Source organism: Dipodomys merriami, unplaced genomic scaffold (genome assembly GCF_024711535.1).
Source record: "Dipodomys merriami isolate MVZ:Mamm:240054 unplaced genomic scaffold, mDipMer1.0.p SCAF_59, whole genome shotgun sequence".
Classification (NCBI taxonomy): Eukaryota; Metazoa; Chordata; class Mammalia; order Rodentia; family Heteromyidae; genus Dipodomys; species Dipodomys merriami.
In genome coordinates, this window is record NW_027206168.1 from 6429953 (window position 1) to 6456108 (window position 26156).

The 26156-nt window shown below is 51.7% G+C and overlaps 2 protein-coding genes across 3 annotated transcripts in view; both read right to left on the reverse strand.

Annotated features, from left to right (window-relative positions):
- Positions 1-14012, reverse strand: part of Spns2 (SPNS lysolipid transporter 2, sphingosine-1-phosphate) — a 42247-nt gene extending 28235 nt beyond the window's left edge. For both annotated transcript variants that reach the window (XM_070001740.1, XM_070001739.1), the window contains exon 1: positions 13590-14012. In XM_070001740.1, coding sequence (XP_069857841.1) covers positions 13590-13959 — 370 coding nt within the window. In that variant the 5' untranslated portion in view covers positions 13960-14012. The remainder of the gene's footprint in view (positions 1-13589) is intronic.
- Positions 14013-22509: 8497 nt separating this feature from the next.
- Spns3 (SPNS lysolipid transporter 3, sphingosine-1-phosphate (putative)) overlaps positions 22510-26156 on the reverse strand; it is a 69754-nt gene continuing 66107 nt past the window's right edge. Inside the window, exons 10-12 of the mRNA XM_070001342.1 lie at positions 24885-24983; positions 24624-24801; positions 22510-22827 (exon numbers count right to left, since the gene is read on the reverse strand). Of these exons, the coding sequence (XP_069857443.1) occupies positions 22754-22827; positions 24624-24801; positions 24885-24983 (351 nt within the window). The 3' untranslated portion in view covers positions 22510-22753. The remainder of the gene's footprint in view (positions 22828-24623; positions 24802-24884; positions 24984-26156) is intronic.

Genomic DNA, 26156 nt, shown 5'->3' on the forward strand with positions numbered 1-26156 from the left:
ATACTTCCCCTCCTATTTGGCACTGATTGACTGGCCAGGCTGATCCCTGTCACTCCTTTCAAAACTAGTTCCAATGCCTCCTCTTCTAAGAGGTCTTCCCAGATTTCTTCCCTCACACTAACCTCATAAATCAGTGCCCTACTTTCCTTATTCACCTTGAGTTCAACATTTGTCCCAAACTGGGTTAGGAAGACACATAGTGGTGTGACCCTGAGCTCCTGGGACTCACTGCTATCACTTCCTGCTAAGCTCTGGACACAGTGAAGCCCAGTTGCCTACATTTCTACCTTGCTCTGGGTGCTGGTGGTCATGATCATCACCTCCATTTTACATATGAAGAAACCAAGGCTAAGCCAGGCACTGATGGCCACACCTGTAATCCTAGTTTTACAAGAGACCTAAATCTGACTATCAAGGTTTGAAGTCAACCCAGAAAGAAAAATTCAAACAAGCCGGAGGCAGAGTTGTGGCTCAAGTGGTAGAGTGCCAACCTTGAGTGGAAAATCTAACAGATAGCATCCAGGCCCTGAGTTCAAACCCCAGTACTGACACAAAAAAGAAAAAGAGGGTCTAGGAGTATAGCTTAGTGGTAAGCATGCATGAGGCATGAGGGCTTGAGTCCTCAGTACCACATAAACAAAAATTATTATTATATTATTATTAATAATCTTTTTTTGTCAGTTGTGGGACCTGAACTCTGGGCCTGGGCGCTGTCCCTCAGCTTGTCAACTCAAGGCTAGCGCTCTACCACTTGAGCTACAGTGCCACTTCTGGCCTTTTCTGCGTATGTGGTGCTGAGGAATCGAACCCAGGGCTTCATGTATGCAAGGCAAGCACTCTACTGCTGAGCCACCATCCCAGCGCTAATTATTATTATTTGTAAATACTGAGTGTCCTTATTTACTTTTTTAAAAAAGAAAAGGAAAGAAAGGAAGAAAAAGAAAAGAAACCAAGTTTCCAAGATGCTAGCACTTTGTTGTGCAGCACATTAGGGTCTGGAGGTGAAGAAGTGGCGCTGTAGCTCAAGTGGTAGAGCGCTTGCCTTGAGCTGAAGAGCTGAGGGACAGTGCTCAGGCCCAGAGTTCAAGCCCCATGACCGACAAAAAAAAAAAAAAAAAAAAACATAGGGTCTGGGGGTGAGATCTGATAACCAGGTTTGAGAATAACAAGGAAAAGCAAGTCCAGTTCCTCCATGGAGCACCATATATGCATGGCTTCCTTGTCCAAATGTGGGGCCCACACACAACAAATAAGCAATAGAATCTGCAGTGGACACCTGCTGCGTGTCCTTCCCAGCAACTCCACTCTGATACCCCACCTGAGACAGCACTGGCCTAGAAGTGAGGACGCCATCTCCAGGCTTTGCCCCCATTTTAGATGCCATCACAAGCCAGGTAGGTGGTTCCGCCTGTGCTTCTGACCCCATCCAATGATCTTCCAGGCCCAGCCCCAGGCCTCTGCCTCTTCCTTGGCCACATAGAGCTCCTATTAAGGCAGAGAAACATTGTTCCACATCCAGTTAACATCCAAGACACCTGGAACTTCTGGGTTCTCAAACCCGGCCAATACAGGAAGCTTTGGACCCCCTGCCCGGTGCCCCAGCTGGAGCCCAGTCTTAGGTGCAAGGCCCCAGAGCACCAGGGAGAGGCTAGGAAGAACCTTCCCAGAGAGAGAGCTTCTGCAGGCCCAGAGGTCCAAGGTCAGCTCCATCAGGGCCTTTTTGGGCTTGTTTGCCCTTTTCTGGGCCCGGAAGGAGCCATAGCCACAGGAGAGTAGGATCCCACAGGCCGTTGGCAGGGGAAGCGTGTGTCACAGCAGCTCAGCCGGTCGCCTCACATTTTCCTCCGGGCTCCCCCTGGCTTGGGTGCACACACAACCCTCCCTTTTTTTTTTTTTCACCACAGCCTTATTTTTAGCCTCTTTCCTGGAGGCTGACGTTTGGTGGGTCACAGGATGGGCCTCCCGCCTAGGAGCAGCTTCCCACAGCTAAGGCCAAACTACCCCCTTGGTCCCACCAGCCCTGGGGCATGCAAGGTGGGGCTCCAACCTGAGAGCCACCCCAGCCATTCCAACCACTGCAGACAGTTGCCCCAAAACCACAGCTAGAATGGTCCTCTGGCCACAGTGTCCCCCAAGAGCAGATTCTGGAATAAGAGGAAACCCTGAAATTTCTCCCCTACTCACAAGCACTTGTACCCTAAACAAGCCCCCAGGGTTCTTGTCCTCTTGTCTGAGGCTCAAAACCTGGCAGGGCCCTTGCACTGAGCAGGTGCCCGCTAATGCTGGCCTTTGCATATCTTCCACATGGCAGTCACACCTGCCTCATCCCAGCTCAGCCAGTGCTCCTCCTCCTGCCTCCCTTTTCCTCATTTCCATCTCTTCCTGACACCTCTCTCCTCTCTCTGGCTCCAAACCTCCTGGGTCCTCCTCCCAGAAGTTCCCATGTGGTCCTCCCTCCCTGAGGAGCACCACTGCAACCACCAAGCCAAGCTCCTAGAAGTCAGTATGAGTCCCTCCTTGCCTCCCTCAGCCTCAGGAATAGGCTCAGACTCTTCTCCAGTGTCCCAGCCTCTGCAACCCACTGTGCAGCCCACTCTTCAACAAGCACTTAACCATTTCCAAGTTGTTTTGTTGTCCTGAGTGGGAGCTATACAGAAGTCATGGCCACAGCTAAGCTGTGGCCTTGTGGTATCATCTCCAGCCATGCTCAGACTCCCCTAGGTCTTCCTCACCAAGCACTGACCCAGCCCTGGCTTCAGTACCTGACCACCAGTACACAAGGTGAGTACTGAGGTGGACTGTGTGTTCACCACACACCATTGGCTTTGACAGTGGTCACTCACTGCACAGGTGTCCCACCGCTATCTAAGGAAAGGCTAGACTTCAGCCACAAGGCTCTCATAACTCAGCCAGGTCCCATAACACTCACACACACAGTCTCTAACATGCATGCACACACACACACTTGCACATAGGCAAACACAGGCACCCGCATACATGCCTACACACATGATCACACTTAAGAGTGTCTGCACACCCTCACAAACCACCAGACACATCTGTACACACTTACACCCACCAGCACATACTAACATGCATGTACATACTAACACACATGCATGCACTTGCATGTTTACACAGGCATACACATATACCCTCACCCGCACATACCTACATATGTGCTCACATACTCACACCCATGCACACACACACATGGCCTGAGCTCTGGGAAGAGGTTCTGCCACCAGCCATGACTACCTCCCTGGGCCTCTGCTTCTTCCCAGGTACAAGGAAAGACTCCCTGAGATCCCCAGTCACCCCAAAGAGCTATTAAAATACAGCCTTCTGGGGCTGGGAAGGTGGCTCAGTGGTAGAACACTTGCCTTGCATGCAGGAGGCCCTGGGTTCGATTCCTCAGCACCACATAAGCAGGGGAAAAAAAGCCAGAAGTGGTACTATGGCTCAAGTGGTGGTAGCATGCTAGCCTTGAGCTGAAGAGCTGAGGGACAGCGCCCAGGCCCAGAGTTCAGGCCCCAGGACCGGACCCAAAAAAATAAATAATAAATAAAAAATATGTAAAAATAAAATACAGCCTTCTGAGGGGCTGTGGCTCACACCTGTAATCATAGCTACTCAGGAGGCTGAGATCTGAGAATAACAGTTCAAAGCCAGCCCAGGCAAGAAAGTCCATGAGATTCTTATCTCCAATTAACCACCAGAAAACCAAAAGTGGAGCTGTGGCTCATAGTGGTAGAGTACTAGCCTTGAGCAAAAGAGCTCAGGGACAGAGCCCAGTCCCTGAGTTCAACTCCCACAACTGATTTAAAAAAAAAAAATACAGCCTCCTTGCTCCTCCCAGAGCTACAGAATCATCTTCCCCATAGGTGAAACCCAAGAATCTATGCTGGTGACAAAGCCATCAGCCTGGTGTTGGAGCCTCCTGTGACTTGCCCGGCACAGCCTGCAGGATTCCACATCAGGCACAGCCCTGCATCCTCCTCCTGGAATGCCCATTTCTACCTGACACAGTCCTCCAACCTGTCAAGCTCTGGGCCCAGATCACAGGCCTCATCTACCAAGTACTCTCTCTGAGCTTGTCACCTCAAGAAACCCCAAAGCTGGACGGCTTATGGCTCTCACTTGCCCAACCAGCTTCCCCAGATACTCACAGGGAGCCCCCATCACTGCTGGCACCCCTCCAGGAGTCAGCTCCAGATACCAGGACTCCAGGGTAGGAGAAAGCCCATGCTGACCTCAGGAGCCCAACTTTGAGATTTCTTCCTGCCTGCTTCACCGTAAAGGACAACCTGGCCCTCAAACGTGTCCCCCCCCCCAAAAAAACCCCAGCTCAGACACTATGACCCACCTTCATCCTGTCACAGCTTCTCACAGAACAGAAATGAACTTAGTTGAATTCTCAGGATCCTGGGCTTCAGAACCAGATCATCTAGGTTCGCATCCTGACTTTCCACATCCCCTGCTGTGTGATCCTAGGCAAACTACTCAATCTTTCTGAGCCAGTGTCCTCCTCTGAAATGATGGCTTGGTTTTGCTTCCTATGGTTAAGTGGGTTTTTTTTAATATATTGTTATTGTGAAAATGCTGTACAGAGGGGTTACAATTAACATGGGTAAGATAATGAGCACATTTCTTATCAAGCATTGTAGCCTCCTGCTTTGTTTCCCCTTCCCATCCCTTCGTATCCTCCCCCTTTCCCCCCACCAAAGTTGTAAAGTTCGTTTTTCAACATAACGACTTGTACATCTCATTGTTGCAATGGGTCCTCCTGTATCCCTGTTTAAACAATTTGGTTTTTCCCTTCCCCTCCACATATACCAGCATAATATATAGTGAAAGCAGGGGTTGTACCATGGGGGAGGGACATACAAGGCAGGTTGTTAAGTGTTTTAAAGTAGCTTACTCCATAGGGCTGGGAATATGGCTTGGTGGTAGAGTGCTTGCCTAGCATGCATGAAGCCCTGGGTTCGATTCCTCAGGTGCTGTAGCTCAAGTGGTAGAGTGCTAGTCTTGAGCAAAAGCTTGGGGACAGTGCCCAGGCCCTGAGTTCAAGCCACAGGACTGGCAAAAAAAAAAGTACCTTATTCCAGATAAAGTGTTTAGAACAAAGCTTGGCATATAGTTGGCATCCAACAAATGTCTCAAATGTTACTGCTGGATATTAGTTCCACTAATGACCTATCTTCTTTCTCACCCCACCTTTCTTTCCTCTAAAATAAGATCGGATACCTGAGAAGACAGGTGTAGGGAGTGTGAAGGGATGGGCCATTCCAGCTGGGCCAGACCCTCTTAGAGGAACCCTGGTTCTCATGGCGAGGCCTCAGAGCTGGCTTGTCCCGGGAGTCTTGCCCCTGCTCCAAGGCTCAGCCACAGCTCCCTCCCCGGTAATTATAGAGGCCCAAGAGCCTGGCTCTGCTGACATAGCTCTGGATGGCTGAGGCTGGAAGCCACAGCCCAGTCTTGCTGCCATCCTATAGCCTGGTGACCAGGCCCAGGCAGCCCTGAGCTAGGGACCCAGCCTCCCAGGTCCATACACTCAGGCCCTGTCTCTGCTTGTCCTGCAGGGGTGAGCCGAGTGACCTCAGATGGCCCTTATGAGAAGTGATCCAGGATCCTTGTGCACCTGTGCTGGGTGCACTCCTGAACGCCAGCTGAGTTTATTCTATAGGTGTCTATCTTCCCTACAAAGCACATCACTAGTGTCAGCTTGGGCATCATGAAGTCAAAGTCCTCAAGAGCTTGACCCAATTAAAAAAAGAAAACAAACAAACAAAAAACTCCTCCCTGCCCAGAGATTCCCCACTACCCACCACTGCTCTCTGCCCAGAGTGGGCGGAACAGCAGCAGGGCCTCTGGCCTGTGGTTCTAGTCTATCATTTGGGGCTGGCTTTCCTGGAACCAGACTCGGCCTTAGCAATTTGGGGGCTTTGCACAGCAACTCCTTTCCAGCATGATTGCCGTAGCCCTGGTGCGGCTCAGCAAGGCCTCAACCCACCAGAGGCTAGGGACAAGGAAGCCACAGCCTCATCCTGACCCTCAGAGGGTGTGGCTGATATGTCCAGCCACACAGGATAAGGCCAGGGTGAGAGGCAGAGAGGGCGGGAGAAGAGATAAGAGGGCTGAGAATGGAGTAACTCAAACCTACACACCCTTAGCCTCCTCTGTGTCCTGTTCCAGTGGCCAGACAGCTGCTACTTCTCAGGTGAGATGCAGAAGTGCACAGTGGCCACCAGATCTAGCAGGAGGGGCTGGGAAGGTGGCTCAGTGGTAGAGCGCTTGCCTTGCATGCATGAGGCCCTGGGTTCGATTCCTCAGCACCATATAAGCAAAAAGAAAAAAAAAGCCAGAAGTGGCGCTGTGGCTCAAGTGGTAGAGTGCTAGCCTTGAGCTGAAGAGCTGAGGGACAGCACCCAGGCCCAGAGTTCAGGACCCACAGCCAGACCCAAAAAACAAACAAAAAAGATCTAGCAGGAGCTGGGCTGACCTGAACTCAAGCTCCTACACCCAGCCTGTCACACCATCAACTTCTTCAAGAGAGGCTGCTGCCAGCCCTTCAGTACTCGCACATGCTATCCTCACACATGTGCTTCCCACAGAGACAATACCACCGCTGCCAGGCACAGCCCTTCATAGCAGACAAGCCTGAGCATGCTTCTTGCCCCCTGGCACCCCATTCACCCAATCTCTGCTGACAGAGAAAGGACCACCGGCCTCAGGGCATCAGATGGACGCTGTAAGGAGGACCTAGTGAAGCCTCTGCCTCAGTCAGAGGACTGAGGCAGCAGGTAGGAGATGAGGGTACCATCCCCAGCTTCCAACTCTGGCTACCTCCTTGTAATGCTTGCTTTAACATCAATATTCCTGTCCTTTGGCTATTTGTCTCCTAGAGTCCATTGCTCATACCTTCTAGCTGCCTGAAGAGGATCAGGTCCAGAGCAAAACAGTATACTGAGTGACATGAGTCAGCCCCATACCCTGATGGCCTTATGGCTTTCTCTGTAAGAAAAACAGAGCAGATCCACCACCATGTTCTCCTGGAAATACTGCTCAGCTCGGGGATGGGTGGCTCTATTATGAAGGCCCAGGACCAGGCAGGCAGGGACTGGTAGGACCATGACTTCCCTCTAGGAGATATCAAGTCCTGAGGCTCTATGTGCCTTGGCCAGGGCAAAGGGCAACACCAGCCACCACCCTTGCTGTGGAAGCCTGGTCTTCAACTTGTGTGACCTGCCCAGAAGGATGCACTTTGGGGCCAGGAAGAGCTAAGTCAGCCACTCACGCTTGCTGGAGTCACAGGCATGCTGGCTAATGAGACTAGAGAGAGGTGTGGCCCTACATGGTGTGACAAAGGTAGAACCCAGTGCAGTTGAAAAAATAAGAAAGCACCTGAGTTGGAGCCAAGTGCCAGTGGCTCATGCCTGTAATCCTTAGCTACCCGGGAGACTTAAGATCTGAAGGATCCAGGTCTGAAATCCACCCAGAGAGAAAAGTCTGCAAGAACCTATCTCCAAAATAACACACGAATGATCAAGCTTGAGGCCCTGAGTTCAAACCCAAGTACCAACAAGAAGGAAAAAAACCCACAAGAATCAGGCACCTGGGGGGGGGGGGAAGGATTGGGGGGGGAGGGAAGCTGGGAAGGGATGTGAAGGGTAAACAAAGGAGGAGGCTGCAATGCTTGGTAAGAAATGTTTGCATTATCCTGCCCATGTAATTGTAACCCCTCTGTACAGTATGTTCACAAATAAAATAAAATAAAATAAAAAGAATCTCAAAAAAAAAAGAATCAGGCACCTTGGCCCAACCCAGAGAATGCAGGATGCTTTCTGAAGAGACTTAGGGGGAGATAGAGAGTGGTGTTGTTATAGCTGAGGGGGTAGAACCACTGTCCTGGGTAAGGAAGGGGGCAGGCAGAACTAGGATAGCAGACAAGAGTCCTACTGGCATGTATATTCCCCCCCCCCATTTTTTTTTTTTTTTTGCTGGTACTGGGGCTTGAGCTCCAGGACTCGTGCTCTTTTGGCTTTCTTCTCAAAGCTAGTACTCATCACTTCAACCATGCTTCTAGCCTCAGACAAGAGTTCTGAAGACCAAGTACCCATAATATACTTGGAGTGAGACTTTGATCACAGTAAGAATTATCAATTCAAAGGAATAGATCTCAAGAAAGAAAAATCATCTATTGTAGATCCAGGCATCAGAGAGGGTCAAGATCTGCCTTGAGTCACACAGCCAAGCTAGCAAAGTCTGGCAAAGCCAGCAGCAGACAGCCCAGGATCAACTCAGGACATAACAGGGAGCTGAGCCCCAGAAGCCTGGGGATCAGGCCAGTGTGTTGTTTGCTGCTTTCATTCTTATCTCCATCTGTCCTCAAGACTTCAGGCCCCCACACCCAGGCAGAAACAAAAGCCACTTCCTTTTGCAGAAGGGTCTGGGGAAGGGACAAGAGGCTCCCTTTCTCCAAACAGTGCTACTTAGAGCAGCCTTGCTCTCAGACCAGGCTGTATACCCTGCTGACTTCCAGCCTTGCTTTCTCCATACAAAATAGTAAACTGAGGCATAGGCCATGGCTGGGCAGGTCAACAGTGGCAGAAGCATCTGGACAGGGCCTTGGGAAAGCAGGAGCAAGGGCAGCTGGCACTGAGTCACCAGGGCGTTAGCATTCCAGGACACAGGGACCCACCTGGGGTGCTGACTCTGCTAGGCAGGTGCTCTAGGTGGCTCCTGTCTCCGGCCAGGGTTTCCTTACATGCTGGCCATGGCTGTGGCCTGGTCAGGGCAGTGTTTATCCTTATCAAGAGCAACAGCCGCAGAGCAGAAAGGCTTGGCCCATTGTAAAAAAAAAAAAAAAAACTGGGCCTCAGTTTCCCCACCTATCAGCTTTGGACAGACGCGACAGAGGAAAAAAAAAAAGAGTGAACCCTACACTGGTGGCCCCCCCTCTCTACCCTACTCTGCTGCTCAGGGGAAGCCCCAGCCCCCCCCCCCACCCCCAGGCCTGTGCTCCTGCCAGAGTCCCTGTGCTCTTCACTCCTTCTGGGCTTGTGTTACTGAGCAGTTGCCATGGATACTGGTCTCAGCTTCCCTGGCAGAAAAGGACTCCCCCAGGGCAAAGCTCTGCTTCTGCTCACCAGCCCCCATGCTGCCCAATTCCAGGTACCCAAGCTGAATCAAAGGAATAGAAAATAGGTCTCCGGAAGGGAACAGGTGCCCCAGAGAAGTTCTCAATTAGTCATTCACCAGCTGGGCCTAGATCCAGGAGAACGATGCTGTCACCTTACCCCTCCACTCTGCTCCCATTCTACAGATGGAAGCATGGGAGTGGGGCAGGGGCGAGGGGGTAGAGGGAAGAGCAGGAGTGCCTCTGCACCAGGACACAGGACTCAGGACTGTGAAGGGGCTGTGGCCTCACCTGACAGGCATCGTCCCTCTTTGGCTCTGCAGCCACAGGTGGGCTTTGAAAGCAGGGTAGTAGCTCTTCTCCTAATGGGAGACCTGTGCCACCTGCCCTAGGGAAGATCAAAGGGCCTCAGCTGAATAGAGCTGAAATTCATCTGCCCAGGCAGACTCCTGGCCTGACTGGATCCTAGCAGGATCCTGGAGCTTCTAGGCTGAAAGCGTGTGGTATGTCATGTCTACCTGTACCCATCTCCAACCAAAGCTCCCAGGACTGAGAAGCCTGCTGCCCCGGTATGGGCCATGTGACCTTGAATAAGGGTCTTTGTTCTCTAGATGGCAGCTGCCTCATGGCACAAGGAGGTGGAGGAAAGGGTTTAGACAAGGTTTCTGAGCTACCTCAATTTCTTCCAACTGAAGCAACATCCAAGAAGAAATGAGCAGGGGAGCTGGGCCCTCCTCCCTATGTCTGAGGATGGCTGCCCTCAGGGGGTTCTCATGAAGAGGAGGAGAGGCCCTAATTAACTGGATCACCTGGTAGCAGGTGATGCTGGGAGTAAATGCTAGGGCTGAAGCAGGAGTCAGTGGAGTTCCTTGGTGTGGAAGGGAGAAGCTCACCAAGGAGTCAAGGGGCAATCTGAAAGATGCTCTGAATGAGACTGTCATAAGCAATCAAGAAGAGCCAGGGATGAGATGTAGCTCAGTGGCAAAGTGCTTCCTAGCAATGTCCTGGGCTAGAAAGAAAGAAAGAAAGAGAGAGAGAGATAGGAAAGAAAGGAAGAAAGAAAAGAAAGAAAGAAAGGAAGGAAGGAAGGAAGGAAGGAAGGAAAGAAAGAAGGAAAGAAAGAAGGAAGGAAGAAAGAGAAGGAAGAGGAGGAGGAGGAGGAGAATGACCACGATGATCGATGATGAAGAGGAGAAGCCTTCTGGACAGGAGCACAATTTGAACCTCTGATAAAAGGAAAACAGCTAACATTCATTGAGCTCCCTCCGGCATCATGGATGCCCTCATGTCCCAGGGTTTGGACACATCCTCATTCAATCCAAAGCACTCAGAGGTGGAGGGGGCATCATCCCACACAAAGCACACACATCAAATAAGCAAAACTCCTGACTCTGGCTCCTAGCCACAGACTGGACCTACCCTGTCGCTCCAGTGACCCCAGCCATGATGACTGACATGTGCTGCCACAGTGAATCATACACCAATTTCAAAGACTGCTTGAAAAAGAATGCAAAATACCTAAAAAAATACATTTTATACCAAGTACATGTTCAAATATATTGGACAGATTGAGCTAAATATATCATTAATGACTTACACATTTTTTTAGTTTTTTTTAATCTGGCTATCAGAACATTTTTAAATGAATGTAGCTTGTATTATATTCCCTTTGAACAGAGAGTTGATCTGTATGAAAAACTGAAATGTAGAGGATGGATATAGAGTAGGCACTCTCCCATCATTTCATATAAGCACCAGGGCCAGACTGTGAGTTTCTCAGAGGCCAGGTAGGCATCAAGAGTGTCAGTGCTGGTGCCAGTGGTTCATGCCTATAGTCCTAGCCTGAGGTCTGAGGATTCAGGTTCAAAGCCAGCTCAGGCAGGAAAGTCCATGAGACTCTTATCTCCAAAAATTCAAAAATGGAGCTGTGGCTCAAGTGGTAGAACACTAGCCTTGGGCAAAAAGGATAAGGGACAGCAATCAGGCCCTGAGTTCAAGCCCTACTACTGGCATGAATGCATGCACACACACACACACACACACACACACACACACACACACACACACACACACACACACACACACACACACACACACACACACACACACACACACACACACACACACACACACACACACACACACCACACAGAGGTGTGTGGGAAATTGAGTGTCTGCTTTCCCACCTCTGTCCCAGCTAGGCCAACAAGCAACAGATGGACCCAGTTCTGACATAAAACACATCAAACCATAGCAGTTACCACAGAGATAGTAAATATTCCCAAAAGCTTAAGTTGGGGATAAGTGGAGACGAAGTGGGATGGGGAATCTATCATAAAGAGAGGGAGCCAGGCCTATCCGGAGAGGAAATTCAGTGCATGCTGTGTTGGGTGGAGCATAAGCCTGACCCTGGGCAGGACAGGGAGTGATGTACAGCCCAAGCAGTGTTTGCCCAGGACTTTCCGGGCCTTCCTCCCTACTGCTCCCCACCCACCCCTAATTCACCAGAAATGTGCTATCTTACCTCCCATTCTGACAGTCTGACCAAGTAAAGGGACAGATAAGCAGCTGACCTCCCCAGTCCCACCTCTCCCCACTGCCCCTGGCCATCAGTTCCCCTAAGAGCCTCAGAGGCAGTAGTCTGGTGCTGGAAAAAACAAGCTGGAAAGTGTGACTGCAGCAGAAGCAGCGCAATCACTCGGGAGCAGGGTGGGTGAGGAGGCCTCCTCCCAGACAGAGACTTACGATGGATCTAATACCAACTCTGATGGCCACTTTCTGGGCCACCCATGGTCACAGAATCCTAGTGTGCACTGCTCTAGGTTCCTTGTACTCTCTGACTGTTCCACACAGGGTAGCACTTATGCTCCCAGGTCCCATCAACACAGTACCTGCATGTCAGGGGTTGATGCACCTGGGGAAATGCAACATTCCTGCTCTCCAGAGCAATGAAAGAATCTCTTGAAGAGAGCCTTGCCCAGATACTGAATCACCAGTACTGATTCCCAACCTACCCCACTGGTGGAAGGGAAGGAGAGCCAAGGGCCTTTGCAAACAAGAACTAAAAGGCATTGGCCTCTCATCAGAGTTTTTCCCTTGCACTTGACACAAAACTCCATGAAATAGGATAACCGAGGCTCACAGATAGTCTATGTTAGAGTTCTTTCCCAATCACCCCCCAAAGTTCTCTTGCTGTTTAGAGTCTATTCAAAATCCTGTTCTCATTCATTCTCATTCTCCATCAGTCTCTCTGTCTTTGTCTCTTTCTCTATTTCTATCTCTTCTCTGTCTGTCCCTCCTTGACTCCTTCTTTTCTCTCTCCCACCCTCTATTCCTCCCACCCTTTCTGGTGGTAGGTTCTAGGACAGCATGGCAGGTATCCAGAGCTGCTCTCTCCACAGGAAGCTCCCACTGATGCCAGCCTGGCTAGATTCCTTTCCTCCCAAGGCTGCATCATTCCCAACCAGGGGCAGCTCCATCCGGGACACATTCTTACCTAGTGAGCCCTGAGAAGTCAGAGAGGAAGGGGTGGTAGAATAGAATTCCAGAACTGTATCAACCCCAAAAGGCGGAGTTATCCATCAACTCACAAATAGAGAAGGAGATGTAAACAAGCTGAGACCAGCCCAAGGTCACACCCGGAGCACATGCGGACAAATCTGGGACTAGAACCCGGTTATTTTACAGTCCTCCATCCCATTCCTACAATTGACTTCCAGAGATGCTCACCAGAGAATGAGGCTGCCCCCTCTTTAGCCCCGGAGGCCTGTGCCCTGTCCCGGCCCCAAGGTCTATAGATCAGGGGGAGGCGTCTTCAGGCCTCTAGCCAGGGCCAGCTGCAAACCGCATCCTGGGTCCCCAGGCGCCGCGCGGACCCGCCCGCCCCTCCCTCGGCTCCCCGCAGGCCCGGGCCTTTGTCAGCCACGCGCTCATGAGCTCGCACACACACCCGCCGCCACGCGCACACTCGATCTCCCGGTGTCCCCGGCGCACACCCGCAAGGGGCGCACACACTCGCCGCACGCACGCAAGGGAAGGGGGGGTGGAGGCGGCTGAGGAAGGAAGGAACTGATGGGCCATGGACGCTCAGACGGCCTGGGCTTGGGGGGGGGAGGGAGGAGAGGCCCGGGAACCGGGGTACGGCGGGAGGGGCGCAGAGGCGAGGACGCAGACACGCAGCGGAGATCCGAGAAGAGGACGGCGGAGGGGCGCTCCTGGGCTGGCGAGGTCGCGCTCGCCGCTCCAGGGACTGGGACTCCGCAAACCTCTGGTCAGGGGAGGGGGCGTCTCTGGGCTGAACACTAGGGCGCCGCTGGCCCCGCTGTGCCTGCGCAGCGGCTCCCGCGGGACTCTGCACAGGGCTTGGAATAGGGGATCTGAGCCCTAGCTCCCTCGAGCACACCCGAGGGCGGGACGGGCCTGGCCCGGGGGGGGGGGGGGGTTCGCTCACCTGCCACGGTGTACCTGTCCAGGTAGTTGAGCACGTTGCCCAAGCTGAGGATGGCGGCGGCTGCCCCCCGCCCTCGGCCCAGGCTGGCCGGCTTGGGCTGCGGCGTGCCGGGGCCCTTCGTCGCTGCGGCGCAGCCAGGGGTGCCGGGGCTGCCAGGGGGCCCGGACGGGACCCGCCGCACGCTGCCCGACAGCGTCTGCACCTCATCGTCTGCGGCCAGGACTCCAGGGCCACTCGCGCCCCGCGTCCCGCAGCAGCCGCTGCCGCCAGCCCCGCGCGGCGCCCCCCGGCGCTGGCGCCGCCGCTCCGCGTCCGCCTCCTCCTCCTCCGCGCCGCCCGCCGCCGCCGAGGTGCATTCCAGGCACCTCATGCCGGCCGGGGTCGGGGCGGCGGGGGGCGCGGGGGGCGCGGGGCCCAGCCTGGGCCCGCTCAGTGCGTGTGTGCGTGGCCCGGCCGCCGCCGCGGCACCATGCCGGCCGGGTCCCGTCCGCTTCTGCGCTCGGCTACGGCCCCGGCTGCGGCGCTGCCACTGCTCAGCCAGACGCGCTGCCGTCGCCGCGGTGGCTCTGACAGCTGCGGCCCGGCCACGCCCACCAGACCCACGGCCAATCAGCTTCGGGCTCAGGCCACGGCTCCGCCCCGCACGTGCTGCCCCAGGGGTAGCGGAGCCGGGCCTCCAAGCCCCACCCGCCAGACGGGGGCGTCGGCACGCCGGAGAGGTGAGCCCGCCGAGCCGAGCGGAGAGGCTTTCAGAGAGCCACTGGGCCTGGGAGCGGGGTGCAGGAAGCAGAACGCCCTGGTACCCACTCGGCACCCTCTGCCCAGTCCTTACCGTAAGAATGGACTCCTGGGAGAAGGTCAGAGCAAGCTGAGGCTTGAGCCTACATATTTGGGCTTAGATGCGCAAAACAGAGGCACCTGTTGGATAGCCTGCCTCCAACATTTACTCACACATCTGGCTTCAATCAGCTCAGGGGTTTGATTGGTCCAGGCCTCAGATCTCTGCCCGGCATGGATGCCTATAGCTTCCCACCTCTCCAGGGAAACAGTTCTGGGCCCCAACCTATCCTTTGTCCACTCGTGTGTGTACACATACCTCAACCCTACCTTGTCCCACAGAGTGGCAGCAGCCTCTGGCACTGAGACCCAGTATGCCAACTAACACCCATCAAAAACAGGACATTAAGACTCCTCTCCTGAGAGTACACACCTCCCCATGCTTCAGTTTCCAGCTCGATGCTAGCATACAAAGCCCTTAGTGACGGTCGAACACACACACACACACACACACACACACACACAAACTTGTTCCTAACCCAGCTTTATTTGCCATGTGGCTTGAGCTTGGGTAAGACCACCTACTCTCTGAGTCATATCTTTCTATCTGGGGTAGACAGGAAGATGGGAACTAGACGATGAGTGGGGGGAGGGTGGAATATTTCTACCCTGTAGAGTGTTTGGGTAGCTTCTGTGTCCAGGACCACATCACTGCTCAGAAGTGCTGAGGCTCTTTGAAGCTCACCCAAGCACTTCCCCATTCATCTTTTTGGAGCTTTGATTAACATCAAAATCCCATACAAAGTCCAGAGAAAAGAACATTACAACTGGACAGATTCTCAGAAATTGTATGACTTCTCTGTTTCACGGGCACGTTCCAAGTCAGAGAGATGACCCCATCACAATCCTACATCTAGTTCATGGCAAGGTTGGAGCTCACCCAGGACTCTGATATCCTCCTCCAAAGCTGGGAGCTCATGTACCACTGCAGGCTGTTCCGAGTTCCTGTCCATAGGCAGGTGCATCTTATGAAGGTGTCGGCGACAGTGAGTCATGGCATTGCCAACAGATGATGCAGCATAAGGCACCGCCCCCCCTCCCCTCACGCACTGTCTCTTATGAGCAAAGTTAATCCCCAAGCTGGTGTTTCTTGGCGCCTTCGAGGTGTATTTTAAATTCTGTGAAGCGACTAAAAATATGCTTCAGTGTGTTGAGTATGAATGATTGTGACGGGAGGGTTAGGAAAACAGATCTCATTCTGAAACTTGCCCGCTGCCTCTTTCCAGCTTGCTGAACTCAGGCCTGCAAAGTCAAGCAGGTAAAGTTCCACTTGGTAGCCTGGGGTGACAGATGACTAGCAGGTAAGAACAGACCCAAGAGCTCCATGAGGCTAGAACTGAGCCCTAGAAATGATCTGCAATGCTGTGTCATGGTGCCAGCTAGACAATAGTGTCTGTCTGGGATACTGCCCAGCTGTGGAGCTGCAAAAGCTCCACAGGCTCATCCCCTCCACCCTAGATTCCTCATCCTTTCACAGCCTTGTCCAGGGGAACAATTTTAGCCCTCTACGCAAAAGAGGAGCCTCCCCTACCATGACCTTGCTTTCTACCACTGGGTAGGTCCAAAGCAAGGAATGAAGGCAGATTTTTTTTTAATTGATACTGGATTTAAACTCAAAGCCTCACACTCTCACTTGGCTTTTCTACTCAAGGCTGGCACTCTACCACTTGAGCCACACCTCAACTTCTGACTTTTTTTTGCTATTTAAATGAAGATAAGAGTCTCATGGAGCTGGGCAATGGTGGCTCACGCCTGTAATCCTAGCTACTTAAAAGGCTAAGATCTGAGGATCAGGGTTCAAAGCCAGCCCAAGCAGAAAAGTCCCCATGAGACTCTTATCTCCCATTAACCACAAAAAAACAGAAGTGGAGCTGTGGCTCAAACTGGTGGAGCACTAACCTTGAGCAAAAGAACTCAAGGATAGCACCCAGGTCCTGAGTTTAAGCCCCACAACTGACCAAAAAAGTCTCATGGGCTTTTCTGCCTGGGCTGGATTTAAACCAGAATCCTCTGATCCCAGTCTCCTAAGTAGATAACATTATAAGCATGAGCCACTGGTACCCAACTATTGGCAGATTTTTTTGAGCCTTTCAAATTTAGGGGCAACTAAGTGGCAACTAAGCAAGCCAGCCATTTCTGTTGTGTGAATATGAACTCAGAGGTAGTCTATAGAGTTGGTCTTGTGTGGGTTAAAGGATGATATGGAAAGTTAGTACAAGCCCTTTCTGGCTGTGTGTTCCTGGCAAATCAGGGCTTTCTGAGGACCAAAGGTAGCACTATGGGACCATGAGCCATAGCACTTACAGGGTCAGTACTTCCATCTCACTGATAAAGAACCTGTGTAGTTCAGGGAAAAGAAATAATTTTCCTGTGGACACATATGCAGTAAATGGTGGAGGAGCTAAGACTATACCCAGATGTGCCTACCTCCTCATCGAATGCTTCGTCAACTATGCTGCAGTGCCACTTGGCTTCTGCAAGACAGTTTCCTCATCAGCATAATGATATGTTAGATGGCTACAGGGCTTTCTGACATTCACTCATCAGTTCCAGGAGACCATAACTTCAAGACAATTAAGGCACAAAACATTAATGGCCATTACTCAAAAGGCAAATGCATTTGGGAAATGGTGGGCTAAAAACAAAGAATGGGATTCCTTACTGAAGAATTTCCTAAAGCCTTCACAGTGAGAATGTATGCTGGGAGTGTCCCAGAGATTGAGGCTGCCATGTTTCTGTATGTACTTAACCACAGAACATCTTGTAAGAATTGAGCTCTGCAGAATGCACTCTGAGAAATGGTCCAGGATACCTGGGGACCATTTGAGACACCTTCTCACTCAGCCCCACATCTTGATTCTGTTTTTGCCTCCAGTACCTCCATCATCTCCCACTGACACATCTCTGGCCTCTCTGTGGCTCACATAGATCCTTGCAAAGCTCTGCCCCATCTGCTTCCTCCTCTGGGCTTTCCTCCATAGTGCTTGTACACAACAAACCTTTCCACAGGCCCCCATTGCCTAGAAGGGTCCAGATAGTTACATTCCTTGCCAGGCTCTGGTGGCTCACGCCCCAATTCCTAGCTACTCAAGAGACTGAGATGTGAGGATCACTGTTCAAAGCCAGTAGGAACATCTATGAGGCTCTTATCTCTAATTAACTACTTAGAAAATGCCAGGAGTGAAACTGTGACAAAGGAAGGAAAAAAGCTCAGAGACAGTGTACAAGCCCTGAATTCAAGTCCCAGGACTGGCATATGTGTGCACATTCCTTAATGGGGGCTCTGTGACCTCACAGTATTTCCTGATCCATGTGGTCCAGCCTCTGAACCTACTCTCCATCTATCAAAAGCACTCTCTACCTCACTAAACTCAGGGCTGCCTGGACTCATTCATTCTATGTTCTGGAGCCTGGGCAAGTAGCAAGAATTGGATCGTGTATCTATGGTCCCTACCCTCTGATGGTTCAGGACCACGGAGAGCGTTCCATGTGCAACCCCCTTCGACCCTTCAGTTACAGCCTGACTAGCTCACTCCTGAAACTGATTCTTCAGAAACCCACCACAGGGCTGGGAATGTAGCTTAGCGATAGAGTCCTTAGCTAGCATGCAAGAAGCCCTGGGTTCCATTCCTCAGCACCTATAAATATAAAAAGCCAGAAGTGGTACTGTGGCTCAAGTGGCAGAATGCTAGCCTTGAGCAAAAGAAGCTCAAGGACAGTGCCCAGGCCCTGAGTTCAAGCATCAGGACTGACAAAAAAGAAAGAGAGAGAGAGAGAGAGAGAGAGAGAGAGAGAGAGAGAGAGAGAGAGAGAGAGAGAGAGAGAGAGAGAGAGAGAGAGAGAGAAAGAAAGAAAGAAAGAAAGACAGAAAGACAGAAAGACAGAAAGACAGAAAGAAAGCAGAGAGACAGGGAGACAGGGAGACGGGTGGGGGGAGAGAGAGACCCAGACAGATAGCACTTTCTCCTGGAAGCCTTCCCTGACCCACATGAACAAGTCACTTCCTTCTCCAGAGTACTGAAAAAAATCTGTGCATCCCTCTATCACACCAAACTCATTATCCTGATTATATTTGTCAGAAGAGTCCATCACTGAGTATCCCCTCCACAAACCATGAGCCTCTGGGGTTGATTCATCTTCATGATTGAGAACAGGCGTGATGCTTAGAGAATGTTTGTTGACTGAATGAGTAAATGACATTTAGCAGGCATTTGACAGGAAATATGTGTTGGTTTATGACATGTATCTGTTGCTCTGAGTAACTCAGAAACCAGCCAGATTCCTCTCCTGACCACTCCAAATGTTTTTTTTCTCCTCGATGGACTCTACTCTCCATTAGCCGCCACCTTTTGATTAGCCTTCTCTTCAGGTCACCACCCGGGGTGGGGAGAAGTCATCCCTTTTCTGCTCCTGTGGTAACAGAGCTGAGGACTCACTGGAACCCCCACCCCCATGCCAGCCTGGGCTGCCTCATGAGTTCTGCTCTGCCTCTCTCTCGATCAGAACAGATGGTTCTGAGGCCCCACAAACATGAGGTTCTGTTCTATCATTTGAACATTTTAAACACTTTCTAAATTATAGAAGCTTAACCCCTTTTGACTGTGTATTGAGAATCAACACTAGTCTCCCTTGAAGTCCATTGATCCCAGCCTCTTTCCCACCACATGGAGAAGTTGCAACTCAGAGAGGGTTGGTGGGCTGCTAAGAGCATGCAGGGAACATAGTAATTGTTTTTGTTGCTGTTGCTGCTGCTGCTGCTGCTGGTAGTGGTTTTGTTTTGTTGTTGATGTTGTTTTTAATGCCATGAAGCAAACTCGGGCCTCAAGTATTCTATCCAAGTGTTGTACCACTGAGTCTCAGCCCAGGCTTGCTGTTTTGTTTTAATAATCAGAATTCCTTCCTTCTTTTCTTAGATGCCTTCAGCTTTCCTGGTCTTAATGGAGCTATCAATCAGGCATGGGCACAGAATCCAAGCTAGCCCAACTGGACACTCATGCCCAGGGCTTTCTATTTTGAGTGAGTCACAGAAGAATAGGAAAAATGTCTGGAAATCTGGTAGAGACAGCCAAATAAGATGGCCCAGGTGGTCTAGTTCCTAGATTACTAACCTCCCCACCAATTCTGTAAACTTGTGTTATTCTTTCAATAAAGCTCTTTCTCCTTCTTCTGTGTGTGTGTGTGTGTGTGTGTGTGTGTGTGTGTGTGTGTGTCTGTGTCTGTGTCTATGTCTGTGTCTGTGTCTGTGTATCTGTGTGTTTGCATGTCTGTCTGTCTATCTGTCTGTCTGTCTGTCTGTCTATCTGTTTGTCTGTACTGGGACTTGAACTCAAGACCTCATGTTCTCATGTGGCTTTTTCTGCTCAGGGCTGGTGCTCTACCACTTGAGTCATGCCTCTACTTCTGGCTTTTTGCTGATTAATTGGAGATAAGAGACTCATGGACTTAGGAAAGTTCTGTTCAGATCTCAACCTGCTGAGTAGCTAGGATTACAGGTGTGAGCCACCAGCGCACAGTCCCCTTTCCTCCTTAAGGGAGTCCATCCATTTTTGCTGCACACAAGCCACAACCCAAACCAATGTGGTCACCCAGAGGACAAGTGCAGACACTCAGCTCCCACTGGGATGAAGCACAGCCCCAGCAACCTGCAGTGCTTCATACCAGTACGTTAGAAATCACATTAGCTCAACAACCTTTGGATCCCACACTGGCATAGGGAAGATCATCTACTTCAGGAAATGGAACAGACCAGTTGTTGGCATTGCAGGGGAACAAGTCAGAGGCTGGGCTGTGGGAATCTGACATGCGTGGTCAAGCCTGAGGTCAGAGAGGAAGAAGAATTCTTTATCAGTATCGATAAACAGCTGAGTACCAGTGGTTCACGTCTATAATCCTACCTACTCAGGAGGCTGAGATCTGAGACTCATAACTCAAAACCAGCCCAGGCAGGAACATCCAGGAGACTCTTATCCCCAATCAACCAGCAAAAAGCCAGAAGTGGAGATGTAGCTCAATCGGCAGAGTGCCATCTTCAAGCCCCAGTACCAACACACATACACGCACCCCCATACCCCTACATACATAGATACTTGCAACTACCCCTTACATGTTCCCACACATAGGGCTGCATGTGAGTATGAGCAATCTAGGCAGGTATACCAGCCAGCCAGGGGCTAGGAAGCCCAAGTGAGCCGGGCCAGGCTTGAGGATGTGTCCTGATAGCCAGCAATCTCCCTCCTGTGGATATTCCCAAGAACAAATCTGGAGCATCAGTAGTGGAGTTCTCCAACATCCGCCTCCCAGCCTGGGAGATGTCTTGTTTGTCAGACACCTCACTCCTGGCATAGTGGTCCAGCTCTGAAGGCCTCTCAGAGACCCACATGTGTGACCTCCTTCCTCTGGGACCAGCATCAAAGAGTTAGGAGCAAACCTACAGCCTGGTTTGTCTGCAACAAGGTAGAAGTCTCCATCCTTCCAGGAGCAGCCAGTCCCAAGGCACCAGCCCTCCCAAGACCACTTTGCAAGATTGTATCTTATAAAACTCCCTGCTGAGCATTTTCAGAAGCACCATCTTGCCTTGCCCAGCAATTCAGCCCTCACAATGTGTTTGATCAACCACCCAGAATGGCAGAGAGGAGGGGAGGCCAGCCTTTTAGCCTCACCCCCTCTTATGCATCCATACCACACTCACCCCTGATTCATCATGTGCCTTCAGTATTACCCCTGCACCTTGCCCTGTGTCTTCCACTTAGGACTCCTTTCACTCACTTCTGCTTTTACCAGCTCTCTAAAGCCACTTCCAGAAAGATTCTTAAGGGATGAATCTTTTCTCATAGGACGTGTTTCTATTTGGTTTCATTGTCCACGGTTTCACCCTGGACACACCCTAAAGGGACCCACTGATATGATTGGAATATGCATGCAGAGCATAAATAGGGTTCGTGGTCTTCTTCCCCATCCAGTGAAGCTTGGACTTGGGGATGTGAGGGCTGTAGTTGGGCTTCTGTGAGTCTAAAGCCAGCCTGAGGCCTGGGATACAAATCCACATTTGGCACATCTCAGTTTTGGCAGAGGCTGGAGGTGAGGTGGCCCCTGTCACACTGAAAGGGACAATGAACATGATGTCCTATTCCAGCCTAGACTGGCTTCTTCCTCATCTGGAAAGCCAACTATGGGCACAGGTGCATTTCTTCCCCACTTCAAGGTGACTATGTCATGAGTTCCAGGAGTCAAGCTGGGCTGGTCAACCTTGAGATGCCCACTCCTGAGAAGGGCTGATTATGGGGGCAGGTGTGGGCTGAGCTAGAAAGACCTGTCACAGCCAACAGAGAGAGGCAGGGAGGAACCCAGGAGAGTAGATGAGGGTCAGGTGCTCTGCAGGAGGCCTGGTCACTGCTCTGATCACTGTGCCCATGGCACAACCCAGCACAAAGGAGATGGAAATCAGCAAGTGTGCAAGTGATAGCCTGGCCAGGCTCCAGAGGAGGGGACAGAAGCTCAGGCTCAGAGGTGGAGAGAACATGCCTCCCTACTGCTGCCTGCCTGGAAGCTGTTGATCTCCTGCGGGGCTCACTGAGCCCAGCTGCTCTGAACCCAGCAGTGAGTGTGGGTCCCACAGAGCCAGCCCTCCTCATTGGCAGTGCTGGGATCAGAGCGTGGGCTGGGTGAGGGGGCACCGAGAACAGGAAACAGCCATGCAAGGCCCTCTGTGTGACTTGGGAGCAGCTTCTTTGTGGCTGTCTAGGCTTGGGCACTCCTTTTGGGGGGGGAGTTACACCCCCATACCGGCCATCCTCCAAGACTACCTTCCTTTCAGAGGGTAAATTCACACAGGAGGCATCCTGTGCCATGACCTTGCAGATTAGGTTCCAAGATCAGAGTGAGAGGTCAGGGCAGGGACACCTAGAGATCCAAGTGGAATGACCCATCACTGTCCCCACTTTATAGGCTTCTTGGTGTGACCTGCTCATGCTTCCTTTCCTCCTCCTCCTTCCTGGAGAGGTACCATGAGTCTGTGAATAGCAAGGCTGAATAAAGGCCTGACATCCGTGGGCTTTGTGCAGGTTCTATGTGCTTTAATGGGCATGGCAGGAAGCCAGGCTGAGACCCCCAAGCGGGAGAGATCTGGTGCTGAGTGCGGGTCCAGATCCAGCCACCCTGGAGAGCACCAGTGGCTCAATCTCCAGTCAGTGCTGGGCCCTGCCAGTTCTCTAGCTGGGAAAAATGGCAGATACAGCTTTGCCAGGCTCAGCAAAGGCACTGCTGTGGTGGGGCCATCCAAAGGGGAACAAGCAGCATAGGGCTTCCTTACTGCAGGGCAGGGTCCTCCCTCAGAGATCCTCTGTGGAGGTGCTGGCTTTGGAAGGTAGGCCATGGCTCTCTGTGTCCTTGTTGTCCAGTGTACCTGTAAGAGGAAAGATTCAGCCAGCCCCAAAGGTGGCAGAAAGGGCTTTGGGATCAGGACTGGAAGCAGTCTATCAGGAAATCCTCTTGGTAGAATGAATTCCAGCTCTTCTCACTATCTTCTGTGTCATCTATCACTGCTGTGGCTACCTTTGGCCCAACTCGAGCCCCTACAAATCTGTTGATATTTGTACAGTGCCAATGCTGATTAGATCTCTCTTGGGCTCCTTCTCTGTAAATGCAACAGTCCTAAGGATTCCCCCAGGCCTCCACCCTCTGACTGCCACTGCCCTCATGATTATGACTATCTCCTGCCCTCCTGTTGCAGCCACACTGGCCACTTGTTGGTCCTCAACACACCAGGTACAGCCCCACCTGAGGACTTTTGTCTTCACTGCCAGGAGGATCTTCCACCCATCAGATATATGACTTTCTCCCTCCCTTCCTCTAAATCTTCACTGCAATGTCACCTGTGCAGCAAGGGGCTAACCACCCCACCCTCAACAATGGCAACCCACACCTCTGATCCTCTCAACTCTTTTCCCAGTTACATTTCTCTAAGTTACTACCACTTCAACCACATTAGAACTCCCCCTTTCCACTTCTGGTCTATCTCTAGGCATTACAGTGTGGGTTCCATGTGGACTTTAGACTCTCCAGAATCAACAACCATGCTGGCCATACAGCAAGAATGTAATGAATGAACAAAAAGCTAGCCCAGTCAGGAACTGGTTGCTCACAGTTGTAATCCTAGCTACTCAGGGGGCTGAGATCTGAGGATCATGGTTTGAAGCCATACTGGTCACAAGAGGCAGTGACACTCTTTTCTCTAATTAAGCATTAAAAAAAAAAGGGGGTGGGGGGCTGGGAAGGTGGCTCAGTGGTAGAGCGCTTGCCTTGCATGCCTGAGGCCCTGGGTTCAATTCCTCAGCACCACATAAGCAAAAAGAAAAAAGCCGGAAGTGGCACTGTGGCTCAACTGGTAGAGCGCTAGCCTTGAGCTGAAGAGCTGAGGGACAGCGCCCAGACCCAGAGTTCCGGCCCCACGACCAGACCCAAAAAAAAAAAGGGCTAGGAAGGTGGCTCAGTGGTAGAGCACTTGCCTTGCATGCATGAGGCCCTGGGTTCGATTCCTCAGCACCACATAAGCAAAAAGAAAAAAGCCAGAAGTGGCGCTGTGGCTCAAGAGCACTAGCCTTGAGCTGAAGAGCTGAGGGACAGCGCCCAGGCTCAGAGTTCAGGCCCCATGACCAGACACCCCACCCCCCAAAAAAAAAGCTGGAAGTGGAGCTGTGGCTAAGTGGTAGAGTGCTAACTTGAACAAAAAAGCTCAGAGGCAGTGCCCAAGCCCTGAATTCAAGCCCAGGATCATGTGCGTGCATGTGGGGTGTGTGTGTGTGTGTGTGTGTGTGTGTGTCTGTGTCTGTGTGTCTGTGTGTCTGTGTGTGTTTGTGTCTGTGTTGGTGTCTGTGTGTCTGTGTGTCTGTGTTTCTGCATATGTGCATGCACACAGAGAGACAATATAGGGGTGTGGCTCAAGTAGAGAAGTAGCCTTGAGCAAAGAAGCCTAATAAGAGCTCAAGGCCTTGAATTCAAGCCTGAGTACTGGCACACATGTACATACACACACACACACACACACACACACACACACACACACACACACACACACACACACACACACACACACACACACACACACACACACACACACACACACACTAGCCCAGGGCTCAGAGGATGGCCAGGGCTCCTGCATTGAGTCTGGAATGGGTACACAGGATGCTCAGAGTGTACCTGTGCCAGGTTGCTGCGCCTGAACCTGGGCCTGGTCTCCCTCCAGGTACAGTGCAGTCAGCAAGAAGCAGCCACCGCCCAGGACAATGGTGAAGACACAGCACAGGAAGCTCTGCTGCAGGCTGAGGAAACACTGTAGGTAGGAGTCAGGGCGTGTGGCCTGCAGGGCACTGGAGATCTGCAGCAGAGGGAGAAGTGTCTGTCAGGCCAGCCCAGTATTAACAAGTGTGGCCCCAGCCCAGCCCCTTCTAGCCCCCTTACAAGTCCAATGAGGTAGGGACTGCCCGCATCTCCCAGGATGTGGCCCACTGTGATCTGAACTGCCTCTGCTGTTCCTCGGCACCTGGGTATCACCACGGACTGAAAAACACAGGAGGGAAGAGTGTCTACCCTCACCCTACTTCCTGCTCCTGCCTGCCAAAGATTTGCCCTGAGATGGCCAGGTGAGGGGATGGATGGCTGGGTCTCAAGGCTAGTGCCTGGCCCAGGGCCTGGGATGGACGCCATTAGGATCAGGCTACCACTCTTGACAGGCTGTGCTTGAGCTGGACAGGGCCAAGCATGGCTGTGACCACAGCAGTGGGGCTAGGGTGTCCCAGTTTGAGGAATCAGAAACTGCAGTGCAGGGTGGGAGGGGAGCCAAAGCATCCATGCTGGGGAGCCCCATATCTCCATTCAAGGACATGGCTTCTGGCATCCACCTGCTTGGGCTCTAGTCCCTGCCTTCCCTCCTATGACTAGCTGGATGATTCCAAGGAAGTCATTTCACCATCCCCTCAGCTCTACATGGGGGTTGGAGTAAGGCCTGCCTCAGGGGTATGTGGTGGTGTTAGTGACACCACTCAGGAAGCCCCTGAAGCTTTGTGTGGATTCTGTACCTCAGCCAGTGTTCCTGGCCTCACACCTCTCCTTCTCTGACTAGAGAATCTGTCTCCATCACTTTGGACCTACCTTGGATCACCTTCTCTGTGAGGCCTTCTCAGTTCAGGAGAGCCTTGAGCTCCCACACACACCCTCACTGAGCCACGCCCCTGAACAGAGCCACCTCTTTTGCCCCCTACAAGGTACAGGTAGTACAACCCCTCATATCTCTTAAGGCCCCTGGGCTACAATAAAACATAATGCTTCCATGGGGCTGGGAAGGTGGCTCAGTGGTAGAGCGCTTGCCTTGCATGCATGAGGCCCTAGGTTCGATTCCTCAGCACCACAGAAGCAAAAAGAAAAAACTCAGAAGTGGTGCTGTGGCTCAAGTGGTAGAGCGCTAGCCTTGAGCTGAAGAGCTGAGGGACAGCGCCCAGGCCCAGAGTTCAGGCCCCACGATCAGACCCAAAATAAAAAAACAAAAACCATGATGCTTCCAAGGAATGAACAAAAGTTGGCCAAATAAATCAAGTTGAATGTTATATAAGACAGGTCCTAGAAAAGAAAAGAAAAAAACAAAACAAACAAAAATAAATTAAAAATCCTGCCAAACCCAGAGCTTATATCCACTTGGGCACACAAAGGGAGATACCTAACCTGAGGCCTTGTCCC